This window comes from Lygodium microphyllum, chromosome 14 (genome assembly GCF_053477565.2).
Source record: "Lygodium microphyllum isolate KBCC chromosome 14, Lygodium_microphyllum_v1.1.10, whole genome shotgun sequence".
NCBI lineage: Eukaryota > Viridiplantae > Streptophyta > Polypodiopsida > Schizaeales > Lygodiaceae > Lygodium > Lygodium microphyllum.
This window is the reverse complement of record NC_141148.1, coordinates 91,245,298-91,260,506: the sequence shown is the minus strand read 5'-3', so window position 1 is coordinate 91,260,506 and position 15,209 is coordinate 91,245,298. Positions and strand designations below refer to the sequence as shown.

The 15,209-nt window shown below is 41.2% G+C and overlaps 1 protein-coding gene across 2 annotated transcripts in view; it reads left to right on the top strand.

Moving 5' to 3' along the window:
* The window catches only part of LOC148025848 (ras-related protein RABB1c-like), a 69,552-nt gene extending 69,179 nt beyond the window's left edge, over positions 1 to 373 (top strand). For both annotated transcript variants that reach the window (XM_087693108.1, XM_087693107.1), the window contains one exon: positions 115 to 373. In XM_087693108.1, the coding sequence (XP_087549234.1) occupies positions 115 to 207 (93 nt within the window). In that variant the 3' untranslated portion in view covers positions 208 to 373. The remainder of the gene's footprint in view (positions 1 to 114) is intronic.
* Positions 374 to 15,209: the final 14,836 nt, after the last annotated feature.

Below are 15,209 nucleotides of genomic sequence, written 5' to 3'. Positions count from 1 at the left end.
AGATTCTGTCTGTTTAAGGATAAATGGATAGCTATTAGGCCAAATGCATTCTTAATAGCTCACCACTTCTAATTATGGAGCGACTTATACCCGTTATTTTCTGTCTGTTTTCAGTCGTGTGGTATAAAGATTGGGTATGTGGGAGGTACTGCAACACCAGGGTCAGCAGGCAGGGGTGAATCACGAATCAGTAGCTGTTGCAGTTGACGGATGTTTTACTGGAAGACCCAAGGAATGTAACAGATTAATGGTGGCAATGATTCTCTTTCGTCTCATGGAATGTATTCATTCCTATACATCATCTCAGATTGTAGCTGCAACATCACATGTAAAATCTGTAATAATGATTTGTACAGGATGTGCTTCTTTGCTTTTCCCATCTCCTTACAAATCAAGCTGTTTACGTTTATTCAGTTGAAGTAGAACTAGACAATCAACTTAGCCTTTCTTTTATTAAAGAAGTAATAATTGTTAGATGCAAATAGGTTTCTGTGACACCGAAGATGCTCAAGTTGCAACCCAGGGTTTGAACTTGCACCCATCAAAACTCAACCCACACTCAAACCACCTCACGCACCCATCGAACTCAACCCACACACTCAAACCAACTGGGCTAGGGCCCCATTTGGCAATTGTTGTTTTCATGCCTCGGGGTGAAAATCTTGTTCTTTAATTGCTTGGACATGTACCCAGGCCGCATCAGCCCAAGGTAAAGGCACTCTAGAGCTACTCAATTGAGGGTTGTTACATACCAGCACAATGCCCATCATTTGCCTCTTATGGTGGGCCAAAAACATTACACGTACAGATGCCCATCTCTACTTTCATGAAAAGTGATGCGGGGGCATGGCATGAGTTATTGGGTATGTTGAAATGGCTGTACTAAATAACAAAACCTTTTTTTTGAATGGTGACTCATTTATCGTTTGTGTAAGGCCACGCGACAACTTGCTATACTTTCTACATTCAAATAACTCAAGTTTAGATGGCATGGCATAGTCTTTTGTCTACTTGCTAAAAATGTGACTACATTTACTTTGAAAGTCTACTTGAGTAGCTAGTTGTGGCCCTACATATATCCTCCCCTCCACTTCCAGGCTAGAATCACCCACCTAGTGAGAAGAAAAATGAGTGCTCTTTTGTCATGTGGCAACATCAATTTGTTGATGTGTAGCAAGCAAGCACTTTCTTGATCTATTTATTTACCTTTTGAGCTTGTGACCTTGCACAACCTCACATCCCCACTCAATGAGCTTCAATGGTTCTCATTTGTTACTCTCTCTAACAAGGTAGCTTCAAGAGGAGTTCCAAGGTGGTACTCATTTGTTACTCTCTTTAACAAAGGTAACTTTGAGAGGATTTTAAACTTCGTATATGATACTCCTATAAAAACTTTGTATGTGAGAGAATCTTTTATAAACAAGACCCAAATGGTCCTATAGGGTTGGGAGAAAATTAGAGTAAAAAACATTATGTGAACAAGTAATAGCATTCAATATGGTCAATGCAACCAAAAAATCAAGCAAAAATTTGTATTGATTTGAAAAGTAGCAATTGACCATGTAAGCAACCCTCTATTCCTAGCCTTAAAGATTCCATGCATGTAAGATGCAAAGGATTCTCTATCAATTGCAAAATTTTAGTGTTGAGCATCTTTCATATCTCTATTATTTTGATGGTCTAAGGCAAAACCTTTTCTTCTTTAGTACACAACCAAATCCATCTTTTACACCATAGAGAGAGAGAGAGAGAGAGAGAGAGAGAGAGAGAGAGAGAGAGAGAGAGAGAGAGAGAGAGAGAGCAACCTAAAGGGCGCAACCAAAAGACAATTTATTTTCTTAAATAGGTTGGTGAGTGTCAATAGTAGCCTTACAAGTCTTCGTGAGTAGCATGTGATGGATAGGAAGGTGATGGGAGTAGCAACTAGGCTACCAATCAACTTCATTGCAACTTATTAGGGCATGAAGATCTAGAAGTAGGCATCAATGGGAGTATTATAGGCTTATATGTCTTCTTTGAGATTAATATTAATGTCAAGTAGTGATGTGGAACAACTATCTTATAGTTCTCTTTATGTGCTTATGACCTATTACATAGATAATCAATGTCACTACTACTACATCGATAATGTAGAATATTGTTAGGATGTTGCTAGTGAATTCTTGCCCAAGGTGACTGTAAGGACTTTGTAGTTGACATTTTAATAGGAATCTAGGTCTTTAGACACGATAATGATTTGGTAGATTGGCATGTCAATATTATGGATTGTAATAGTAGATCAAAGAGGCAAATACTTAGAAGTCGTAGATGCAATGTGCTAAGTTGTTGCTTGATGTGACTGTAGTTACGAAATAGAAGATAATATATTGGTCACAATCTTTTCTTTGTATCACTAGGAGTAATCAATGCAATAATGAAATATTAAGGCATGGATAGAGACTAATTCATAGGCTCTTGCAAATTGTTGCTGGCTTATATGAAAATCATCCGATCAAGTCTCCTCTTATAAGATCTTGATGGAAATGACATTACACCCTTCTCTTCCTCTCTTTGCTCCTTGCTTTTATTGCTTCAACATTAGTGCGGATGAAGTGTTTCAACCTTCAAGAAAGTTTAACTCTTGCTATTCATTTAAACTAGACAACACTGGGAGACCAATGAGTTTGGAGTAGAAGTGACCTAATACTAACACGCATATAAAATGTAACCCCAGAAGTCAAACCTAGCAAGATCGTAGCCTAATCCTACCAATAATTTAATCTACCAAAGCTAGCTATAGCTCAGATTGGCTTCAATACCACATTGCAAAACATTAATAAAGACAAATGCTAAGCTATGGTTGACAAAACTCATGGAAGCAAATCATGAATGAGGCTAATGAATAGTGGACAATGGACAAATATTGAGTAAGCTAACTAGCACTACAACATGGAAGATTAGAGGCTAGGGAAGCTTGTGTCAAATCATTTCATTGTTTGAACGTTGAGCCATGTACATGCATATATAGCCTTTTGGATTCCTATTCTTCCTCACTTTCCTTATGGGTTTTTGACCTAAGTGTCTAGACCACCATGATTGCATATATTTTAATAACTACTAGTATCACTAATCTACTCATTGATTAACCAACCTATTAATGAACAAGAAGTACTAATCTGTTAACCTAACTACCAACTACTACCGATCCATTAACTTGCTAGTAATATTAACTTATTATGTTAAACAAAATACTCCAACCATTAATCTAATCATTAATTAGATTAGATCTATATGTTATTTTAACAACTAATTAATATAATGATAATTGATAAATATAATTGAAGGATTCTTCTCATTCCCATGGGGGGAGGGGAAAATGTGAAGTAAAAGTAAGGTGAAGTAAGGCAAAATCAATAGGTGGAATGAAGAGGTGAAGTCAAACATGTAAGGGAAAATGAAATACACAAGGAAAAATTAAAGTCTCAATCAATGCCTGAAATAGATGAAAATCAACTCGTGATTAAAGAAAATTTTGGGAAATGAATAGAACTACTCGAAGGAAAATTCTATTTTTATGCTTAAGCATGTCTTCTTTCCATAAAAGCATGATCAACTCTTGTTTATCTTCCAGCAAGAAAGGGCCTTAAAAACGCTAATAGTGAACCATGGGTTTATGACAAGAGTTGAAGATGGCATCACAATAGGATCATGCCCACTGCCTTCCATTCATGGACAAGGAAAGAGTGAAGTATGGCCTCTTTCTCGAAAATTGCGCCTACAACCAGCTAAAGTTTCGAGGCACCCATAACATTGTAGAGGTGGTGGCTAAGGAGGAGGTTGCAAAGAGGGTCATGGAGCAATGCAACCTAGCCAAGTACCTCAAGAAGTTTGAACAAGAACCCAACCACGCCAAATGTGTGGAATTCTTGAGGACCTACAATCCTGTCAAGGAATGAGGGATGGTGTTTGTGGGGAGGGGAGAAGGAGCGAAGCAAATTCAAATTCTCAGCTCATAAGGCCTTGGTGGAGAAGGCAATGGGTCTAGAACCCAAGGTGGAAAGGAGACAGAAGCGGGATGTATACACCATGCTGAACATGAGGATGGAGCAAGTCTTGTGACAAATGACGACATAAGCATTTAGGACATCCTCGACCTAGAAATTAGAATGCAGGCAAAAGTCATCCGTTCCCTCTTCTCCAGCCAACGATACTACTCCCTCATGCACAGAATTAGTGTACCCATGTTGGAGAGCTTGGTAGCTCATGCATTATGAAATAGACCGGAACGGCTACGTGTGGAAAACCATTGATCAATTCGCTAAGGCACTAGCCCTGGGAGGTAACTCAGCTGGTGGGGGATCCTCGACATTAAAGGGAACTGAGAGGAAGAAACCATCATCCAAAGCCTCGTTCATCGGGTATGGGGGAATCTTGACCGCTCTCATCCAAGAAGCAATGAAGGAGGTGTAGAATGGAGAGGAAGAAGCCAATGAAATACTGATGAAATACCCAGAAGGTCACCCCCCGATCATGAACAAGAGCAGTCAAGTGAAAGGATGGTTAGCGAAGAGGAGGGAGAGCCAGAAGCCCGGTCTAGCAAAAGGAAATCAAAATAGCCCAAGAAAATGATGACACAGGAGAAAGCAGACCTACAAAGGTGAAGAAGGAGTCGAAGAAAGAGGAAGAGTAAAGGAAGAGGAAGGAGAAATAAGAGTCTAAGAGACTGGAAGAAGAATGGAGGAAAGCTACGAAGAGGAGAGAGAAAGAAAGGTTGCTGAAAAGGAGGAGGAATTGAAGAGGAAGGAAGAGGAGGACATCGCGCTAGCCACACGCTTTTGTCCATCAAGCAGCAAGGTAGGCAAGATGTGAGTTGGGCACGTTGATCCCGCAAGAGATGAAGGCCCAAGCTCAAGTGCACATGTGCCAAACATGACACCACCTGCAATGATTGAAGGCAAGGGCAAAGCCCCAATCGCGATCCCATCCCAACCCTCTTCATACCCACCACGGTAGCAACAATACCCACTTAAGGCACCCTGGCCATAGGAGATGCCAGCAATCTCATGGCTTGGGTGCAGTACTTCATCAATAAGGAACTCACACCGGGGAGGAGTGTGGAAAGGACCCGAAACAACAAAGACTGGAAACCTCCACGACTCCCATCTTCTACAACGATGACGCCAACTACTGACTATGATGAATATGTCAAAGAGCTGCTCTTGCAGTTAGAAAAAGATAAGGAGGATAAGAGAATAACCGTGGCTAAGTTGGAAGTTAAGAAGGAGTTGGTGGCTGCCTTCCAATTGGAAAAGACTAGACATGTGGCCGTGTGCCAAAAAGAAATATACGAGTTGAGAGAAGCACTCAGAAAAAAGGAAGGAGATAACAAATAGTGGGAGGCAAGGCTGGCCAAAGAAAAGCAAAGCTTCATGAGGATGCATTGAAACGTTGCAAATCTGGGAGAGCTATGCAAAGAGCTAAAGGTAGAAATGGCAAATCTCAGGGATGCTACTACAACATTGGAAGCATATAGACAAGTGCAGACCCTTAGATTGCACAAAGAAATAGAAAAATTGAAACAAGAGGTAGCCTCGGAACAAGAGGAACAATAGAGACTCATAAGAGAAATTGAAGATTAGGAACAGAGGCTCATAGTATTGGCTTGAAGGCAAGGGGAAGGTCGTGAAGAATTGAAGAAGAGAGCTAAAGGATGGGCAAACCTCAATGAGAAAAGAGTCAAAACCTTGGCGTGTTGTCTAGCTCAAGCTGAGAGCGATAAAGTACTAGCTGAGAGCAGAGAAGAGGCCGCCCAAGTGGCCTTTGAAACGCAGCAACACGCCTTTCTCAACTCCTTGTTGGATGCCACTCAGACAGAGGAAAGGAGAGGTTGTGGACGCCATTAAAAAGAAGCTCGGGATTGTGCGCAGAGCCCTATGAGCAGGCCTACAAATACCACTGCAACCCGTGGGAGTCAGCCTAACCCTTGAAGAGAAATGAAGATATCTATTACAAGCAAGCTTGACATCATAAGAAATAAGTGCAATAGGGTTCACAGAAGAAGCAACCCAAGGAGACTAGCAAGGAGAGGGGGCTAGACTGAGCTTTGAGTTGGGACCTCAAGATGAAGTCTTAGTCCCATAGCCTCCTTCCCCTCCATGGCCAGAAGATCAGCAACAACCAAATGCCCCCACAAAAAGAAAAGCTGCAATCAAAGAAAAGAGGAAGCAGATCGTGGAGGAAGCATGAAGGAGACTGGGTGCTGAACCGACTATAGGGCCATCTGCGTCCATCCCACCAAGTTAGGACAATTTCCTAGCAAGCTTCCACGTTGACCTAATAATCTTGGAATAACAAGAGATTGCCAAAAAACCCTTTGATCTTAATTTCCAATTCCCCGCCATCTTGCGTAGGATTTTGCCAATCAAAGTGGTGGAAGAAATGATTAACATCGAAGAGAGACTCGGGTATAAGTGGCTGGCTGAAAGAGAGGAGAACCTCACCCTGTGCAGCACAAAGAAGACGCCGAGTTCTGGCAAGATAAAGTTTTTGAAGTGCATAGATGGCTATGAGTGCCAACCCCCATGGAGAAGATGCATCTGTGATGTAAATATGGACACTTGGCTAGCATTTTGTAACACATTTCCCTTCGAGCGGAACAACCCAACATTCATGCCGTACCCTCAAAGAGTAGGAGTGGACTTTAACCCCAATGTCCATGGCTGATACGACTTTCCTATAATCTACAATGCTAATTGTACTAAGCCTGAAGAGGCCCTCATCTTCACACTCAAAGATTTGGAGGACTCTATAGTCCATTTTGTAAATGAATTTTCCTCTTGCCCGGACCCTACTTTCATCACCACATGTAATTACCTTAGACTACTTAGAATACTACTTAGGCAAGATCCCACTCCACAGGAACACGGCCTTCCAACCCTCTATTTTGATCATGATGCCATAGATAGTTGCGCCATGACTCGAATGATGATGCAAGCTGCTCTCCCTTTACGTGTTGCAATCATCCATTTCTTTCTACAACCACTCTGCAAGCCTGCATGAACCTCAAAGGGTACTTGTAGAGTAGGCAATTCTTGAATAAATCTCTTAGGCTCCCATCTCCACTTGTCGTGATGACCATCTAATTAAAAAAAAAAAGGGGTGAACGAAGAGGAAAAAAAGCACCTCACGAACAAAGCAGTTAGACCACTTCACTTCACATAGGCCACGAGCAATGCATCTAGGGGTCCTCAAGTCAGGCACGCTCGGTGGCTTTAGTCAGTTAGCTCCATCCCTAACCCCCTAGCCCTTTCCCCCATTGCACACATAGGGCCCATCAAGGGGAGCTCATGCTCTTCACCTTTTGTTAGACTTGTCTCCCTACGTCACATCCACAACACCTCCCCCTGCGCAAACTGGGTCCTCAACTGTGGGACAACACTCAACTTCCACTAGCATGAACACAAGGTACCACACGGTAAGGTAGACACACCCCCAGGTAGTGCACCTTCTTTTCTTTTCAAGCACAAACAAAAGATGCAAACCATCCACTTCGGAGGTCCCATCATCCATGCAATACATTCTTGGCCCCCACCATCTCAACCGATTAATCAACTTCCCCCCAAAACCAATCCCCACGAGACCTCTTCGTCATTGACTCACACGACCACCCTTTTCAATCATTGAATCTTCATCAACTCAAAATTGTCAATGTCATTGAACTTGCAATCCTTTAGGAGGGGGGTAATGTTACATGATATATCACCATGCAATCCACACGACACAGAGGAAAACCAAGGAATCCCCCATCAAAAAGTGAATGAAGAAGCTCATTCTGCTCAGGCAGAAACAATGTAGGAGATGGAAACCTTAGAAAAAACATGGGGGAGCTCCAACTTCTTTGGTGCGGTCCTCTCAAGGATGAGGGAGGCCCTGTCAAGGATGAAGGACGCTCTCTCAAGGATGACGGAAAGTACCAAAGATTCTAGCAAGGTGCTCAGAAAGGATGGAGGTAAGCACCGAATATTCTAGCAAGGCTCTCTCAAGGATGAGGGAGAACCTTTGAAGGCTCTTGCAAGGAAAGCGCGAGGCACAATGTAATTCAATTTATCAGCATACCAAACCAACATGGGCAAAGGGATAAGGCACCTTGAAGGGAATAGGAAAAATCCATGGTAAGGTTGCAGTATAGCAACCGCAGAAATCAAGAGGAAGGATCGCCCCAACTACATCTTCAATTTCAAGGGAGAGATCCACTCAAGTCAGCATTAAGGAAGCCCCAAGTACATCTTTAATTTCAAGGGCCAGTCCATCCAACACCATCCCCTACAACGGCTTGTGTACAAACTCAAAAAATCCATCTGGTTGTTAGAATATAGGCATGGGAATTCACCCTAAGCAAGGGTTTATGAGGGTAGATGTATGTGAATGGCCTTAAGGGGGCCACGGGAAACCCTAACCCTAGCTTGGCAGAGGCTATATAAACAGACTATGGGTCACTATCAAGGTGTGAGAGAGTGTATCCAAGTTGTACTCTAAGCAACTTAGTAAGCAAGATTTTGTTCCTATACTTTGAGCTCTCATCTCCCTCTTGTGCACATTCTTCTTACTGCAAACTCTGGTTTTCCACATTGGCTACATCCATCCCACCTTCAAACTACTATCCATCAGTGCCATGGGATTGGCACTAGGCTAGGAGGGGGGTAATGTTAACCTTAGCACAAGAAGAAAGCGAGAAAAGTGAAAAAGTGCAAGTCGGACCTAAAAGAGGTGGCCCAGGAGGAAATTAGACACAATGGAAGAAGCAAGAAGGGGAATGGACGAAAGTGCAAGGGCAGCCTCAAAAGCTAAGTCAAAGGTAGAAGAGAATTCTTAAATACAAGGTGCCCCTAAAACTTTTTGTAAAAGAGCAGCAAGCTCCTTCTTGTGCAAATTGTAAAGGTAGATGGGCGGTAGAAAGAAAGTTAGGAAGATAGCATGACAATGGGAAAGAGGGCCTAGTGGCTGGCTATGCAAAAAAGAGGATAAGGGGATGACCACCCAAAAGGGATTTAGGATTTTTTATATAAAGTTGAAAAGTGAATGAAGAGCTCATTCTTTGGTGTGTGGAAAAAGTGGACTCATCTTCTCCTCTTCTTCTCTTCTCTTTGCTTGCTTGTGTATGCCTGAGAGAGGGAGTGTGAGGGAGTGAGTGTATGAGGATGAGGGATCTTGGAGGTGAAGCTCTCCATCATCTGCTCTCTTCTTCTTGTCTTCTCTTCTCTTCTCCCATCTTACACATGGCTATGGAGGATCGAGCTTGGATGTGGAGGCTTGAGGATGCTTGAGCTTGCATCACAAATCGTGGAGCTACCGGAGTGCTTGAGGGAGGAGGAAACTCATTTGGGCATCAAGGTAAGCTCACTACACCCTAGTAGGATCAAAGGCATGTCGGCTAGGTGAGAGATAGCCATAGGTGCTTTCTTGAGACGCTTGAAGGAATAAGTGGTTTGTAGGTCTTGACAGTTGAGCGTGAGCTCCTTCTACACTTACTTACAACCCTTGATCATCCATTTGACCAATTGATGCCAAATTTTTAGTGATAGTAGGCACATATAAGACATCCCTAAGCTTATTTTCTACTCCATCTAGTAACCAAAGGCACACTTCTTCCAATATGAGTTATCTTATGCAATGTGTCATCTCCTAGAGTATGTGATCTCCTATAGTCACATACTCTTCACTTTGCATTTGTTGCTTTCTATCAAACCATTCTGCATGGTGAGTCATATGGTTTGTAGCACTTGAATAAAAAAAACTAGTCATCCTCTCTATGAGGGTGCATTATACTGTGAAGTGCTTCATGGTGGGAAAAATATGACCTCCAGGTGATGAACCATCTCTAGAATCATAGCCAATACAATTGTATTCACCTATCCCTAAACATAGCATTTTGCTTATAAAATGACTCACTCTCAAAGTGACTAAACTGCCCACAATAATGACATGCACCATCTCTTTGTGGACTAGAACATCCTCTACCTCTAGAGTAGAATCTCCCCTTGCCTCTAGTCTTAAAATCACCATGTCCAAACGTACTACAAGCTTGTGTAAAAGTGTCTCCGCAGTCATAAGAGGACTCTCTAGCTCTAGTGAGGCCCAACTTAATCTCTTCCATGAGAAGAAAAGCAATCAACTCTTCAAAATTAGGCATACAGCCTCCTCTCAAAGAAATGGAGATATTAAGGGACTTGTATATTGGTCCAAGTTCGTTGTTGATAGTGACAAATACCAAATCATCATCATCATCTGGTTCATTTATTGAAGCAAGGTCTTTTGCAACCTGTTTTATTTCTACCACCTAGAGTCAATGATGCTTCTATTTTCTCAACATCCACCATGTAACCTCTACTTTAGTCGCATTTTTTTGGCCTCCATGCAAGTGCCACAGATATTGTCAATAATTTTGCAAGCATATTTGCAAGCATTTGCCTTTTTAATGTGTGGAATTAATGTCTCTGAGATACATAGAGATATCCAATACAAAACTTTTTTGTTTTTTCCTATCCAATCCTTATATGCCTTTTTTTTTTCCTTCAGTGAGCTCATCGAGTAGTTTTTGGCATGCATCTTTGTAAAAACATGGGATCTAGAGCATGGCAGCTATGGTGGCTCATAGACATAGACCAAACTCATATGTACTTGGACATAACAGAGACAAAATGACTTGATTGAAGGACACAAACCAAGTAGCAGGTACACTAAACTAAAAAGAAAAATGACAGTGACATTGCATTCATCTCATATGAAAGTGACAACCAAGTACAATGTTATATAAAGATGGGTAGGTGCCAGTCTTTCTCTCTATGCCTATGGGATTCTTGCTGCGTGCATGCCCTTAGTCAATTTACTCTTATAAAGAAGCAGCATGGATGTGATTGCAAATCTCAACATCCCTCCTCAATCACAACCAAAAGTACAAAGTGTGTAGAGGCTTTAGTAAAAGCAACACTTGCAAAGTGTGGGCACACCATAAACATGGCAAAACACTAGGGGCTATCGCAAAAAAGGCTAAGTGTGGGTACCACAAACATGGTGGACATCCAGAAGCTATAATAGGGGCCTCACAAATTGTATAGAGGCTATAGTACAAGGCTACATGAGGATTTTACAAGCTTATATTAGAAGCATTTGGGCTTTAGACATTACAAGGCTAAAACAATCTATCAGAGTAGGTGTAGAAGGACTGATGCGGCTTGTCCTTCTCCTGGTGGTCTTCTTCTTCTTCTTCTTCCTTTGCTCCATGGTCTTCTTCTTCTTTAACTGTAGCAAGATAGGCCTTCTCAGACATTCTTTGGCATGGCAAAACTTCTTGGTGTGTCTGGTCCTTTTGCAAAAATCACAGAAAAGCGTCCTTCTTGCCTTTGTACTTGTTGCCAACATATAACACTTGTTCATCTCTAGAGGTGCTTGGTTCTTCCTTAGTTTTCATCTTCTTTTCCTTGTCTAACAGTGATGCCTGGATATCAACAAGCTTAGGGTTTGGCATATTGATTAAGGTTGTTGATACATTATTATATTCAGGAGGCAAACTTTTAAGCAGAACCAATGGAAACATCTTCTTCCATTTTAATGTTGATTCCTGTAAGCTGGGTTAGAAGTCCTTCCATGTAATTTAGATGTGTGTGGCAAGTGATGTGCTGGACTTCATATCAAGCAGCCTGAAAAATTCAATCAAGAGACCATACTTTGATGACTTAGACTGTGCATCAAACAAAGTGTCAAGTCTCTTCCATGTATCATGTGAAGTATCATAGCTATCCACATGGTGGATATAGCTGTCGTCTAGCTCCAGTTTGATAATGGCATGAGACTTATCATCATTATTTTGCCAAGTGACTACCAGGTTTGCATCACAAGGCTTCTTTTCTTTGCCACTTGTGATGGCCCAAAGACCCTTCTTCATTAGGATAAGCTTGATGCGGGTCTGCTAGGTGTGAAACCCAACCCCCTTAAAGTGAACAGTCGAAGAGTCCTTTCCCATGTTGGAGTTGCAAGAACAATAGCAAATCAGCTCCAAAATTCTCAGATTTCAGCAGTAGAAGAAATGATCTTGAGTGTGCTAACAAGCACAAGTGCCCAAAAAGCACTAAGTGACTAGTATTAAGAGATACTTGTGGAGCCAGATGCTTGGAAAATCTTCAATAAGTCTTAAAGAGCTTCTAGGATCTTCAATGTTGTATTCCCCTCCTTGATTTGATGCTAGAGTAGCCCAAAAAATCTCAGAAAAGCTGACACAAGTGACAAGAGTCACTAGATAAAGTCAAGAGACACTATGCTTGAATCTTCTTGAAATGCTTCCAAATCTGCCAAGATCTCCCCTCCTTGCTGATTTGATGCCAAAGTAATTGCTAGGAACTGAGTAGGATGTCAGATCAGAGTGGCACGAGGGTGACTTAAGTGGCAGGAGAGAGAAAATGAAGGAGAGATGAAGCTTTTGAGTTTTGGCTATGGAGTCTGCATTAAGGTTTTTGGGGGAAGCCTGGTTTTTCACTTTTTGTGTAGTGTATACTCAACCATTTCTAGAACTTTTTATATGGGAATGAAGCTTGGCTAATGGGCTTCCAAAACTCTGTGATCTTGAACAAGATTGTTGCATGTACGGACTGCGTAGGGTGCACGAATGAATTGTAGGTGCAAATAGGCAGCGAGGTAAAATTTTTGCAATGCTAAAGCATACGATCACCAATGTTAGCATTTGAAGTGCCAAGAAGAAGTGCCTTGAGCAAAGGGACAAATATCTAGAAGGAAGTGTGTTGATTTATGGCCTATATCAAGAGATTTGAGAGCTCCATCAGAGGTAGGTACTGTTTGGCTATGGCTGCCATGGCAGATTGGTGAAGGTAGAGTTGAGAAATGAGGTCATTAGTTAGCCTTGAGCTGGCCAATGATGAAGGAGAGTAGAGAGAGTAGAGAGAGGACCTGAAACATGCCAAGCCATGCTCAGCATACCATGTAAAAACACGTAATCTAGGGCATGGCACCTATGGTGTCTCATAGACATAGATCAAACTCATATGTACTTGGACATGACAAAGACAAAGTGATTTGACTGAAGGACACAAACCAAGCAGTAGGTACACTAAATTGAAAAGCAAAATGGTAATGATGTGCATTCATCTCATATGAAAGTGAAAACCAAGTACAATGTTATATAGAGATGAGTCTTTCTCTCTATGCCTATGGGATTCTTGCAGCCTGCATATCCTCAGCCCATCTGCTCTTACAGAGAGGTAGCATGGATGTCATTGCAAATCTCAACAATCTTCACCTATAATGAGGACTGAAAGACCTCTCCCCACCCATCAAGAAATTCTCCATATGGTAGGACCACTGTAGTTGTCATTTATTAAAGACCTCTCCCCACCCATCAAGAAATTCTCCATATGGTAGGACCACTGTAGTTGTCATTTATTAAATTGTCACCCACGATTTGCATATATGTGTAGTTTTTGACATTATGACAACCACAAATTCAACATAACCAATTGTATATAATGTGCCAAATCAACATCCAAGGATGTGAATAGGACTGAGCATCAAGCGGTCAAAATTGAGATAAAAAAGCATTCAAAATCCTCAAGAAAATGCATGTAAATTAAGTTCCATTGCAATGGCTACAATACATGTGTCACTCTATTGTCACATGCACTCATACATCATGTCCATTCTCAAACATTGGCTATCTAGTAAGAGATAGTGAAAATGGGGCTCAAATGGTGCCCATATGATCCAAAAAGCATCAGAATACCGGTCTAAATTTGACCAATTTTCTAGCTATTTTTTGGTAGTTTTTCATGCTAAGAATGAAGTAAGTCTTAACCAACCTTAAACCACAGAAATTTTTTGGGGATTTTTTGATAATTTTTTGGGCTCCAAATAACCACCCAAAACTTTCATAGAAACTTGCCTTTTGCGCTTCAAAATAGCTAGTTCTCTTGTCTACAATGTGAATAGACTAGCTTAAACTAGTTTGCAAAATAACTAGTTCAAACTCTTGACACTGTGAACATAGACTTCAAAGTAACAAGTTCATCTTCTCCAAGTGTGAACTCATTAGTCAAACTAGTTCAGAGTCTTAACCAATATGAAAAGGGGTGAATTTGTGGGGTTAATTAAGGTTTAGAATAAGGCTTAATAAAGCCTTTGAAGAGAAGCATAATTGAAGTTCTACTGTGTTGGCTTGCTTTGAATGGCGCCTATCATGCCGACCCTCATCCATGTACTCACAACTGTCATTTTGATCAACGTCATCATTTACTTTAAAATCAAGGTAGTGAAGCTAGACTCCATTTAAAGAACTATAGTTCAACTTCTTCTCTTCTTTGTTGTAGACACAAACTCTTACTTTTTGACTAAGCAAGCCTTGTGCTTTCTTGTAAAAGCACAGTCCTTGTGCTTTATTTTGTAAGCAAGCCCCTTGCTCAAGTAGGCCCCAAATTGAAGCTACCCCCTAGCTTCTGGCAACAACTATTACATATGCCAATCTGAACTCAAGACCGATTGAACCTTACTGCCATACATCCTTTTGCATCCTTCCATGGCTCCCAAAATACACTCAAGATGAGCTCAATAGCTCCCAAAATTGAGTCACAATAGCTCTTGAATTTGATGTGCCTATTGTGGATTGATTGAAGATTAGTACCCAATTTAATGGTGGATAGTAAGCTTTCAATTCGATGTAGGCCTTGATTTGTTGCCTCCTCAATCTGAGCTTTTGATCCTGTACTCTTGCTTTGATACCAACTAAAAAAAACAGAATAGAATGCGTGATGGAAGGAGCAATGGCACAATATATGGAGGCTCAAGAGTTTTTCTTCATCATCATCTTCATTCTTCTCCTTCTCTCATTGTCAACTAATACACCACAAAGTATCCTTTGAAGTGATAGCTACCTTTTGATCTTCAACTCACTTCACACATAGCCTCTACTTTATTTACGCATACATAGACTATGACTTAGCCTATGCCTTATTTCTCAACATTTTGGATCATCTATCCATGCTGCACTTGCATGTGTTATGAGGCCCTCCTTAGCTAGGAAAAACTTGAGATAGCACAAAGGAGTTAGACTCATTCAACATGCGATGTCAAACTATCTAGTTTGCTTTGCAAGGGTCATCTCCCTAATTATAACAACTTTGAAATGGCCCTTAATGTCATCATGGAACTAGGTACAATAGTCTTTGAGGAAT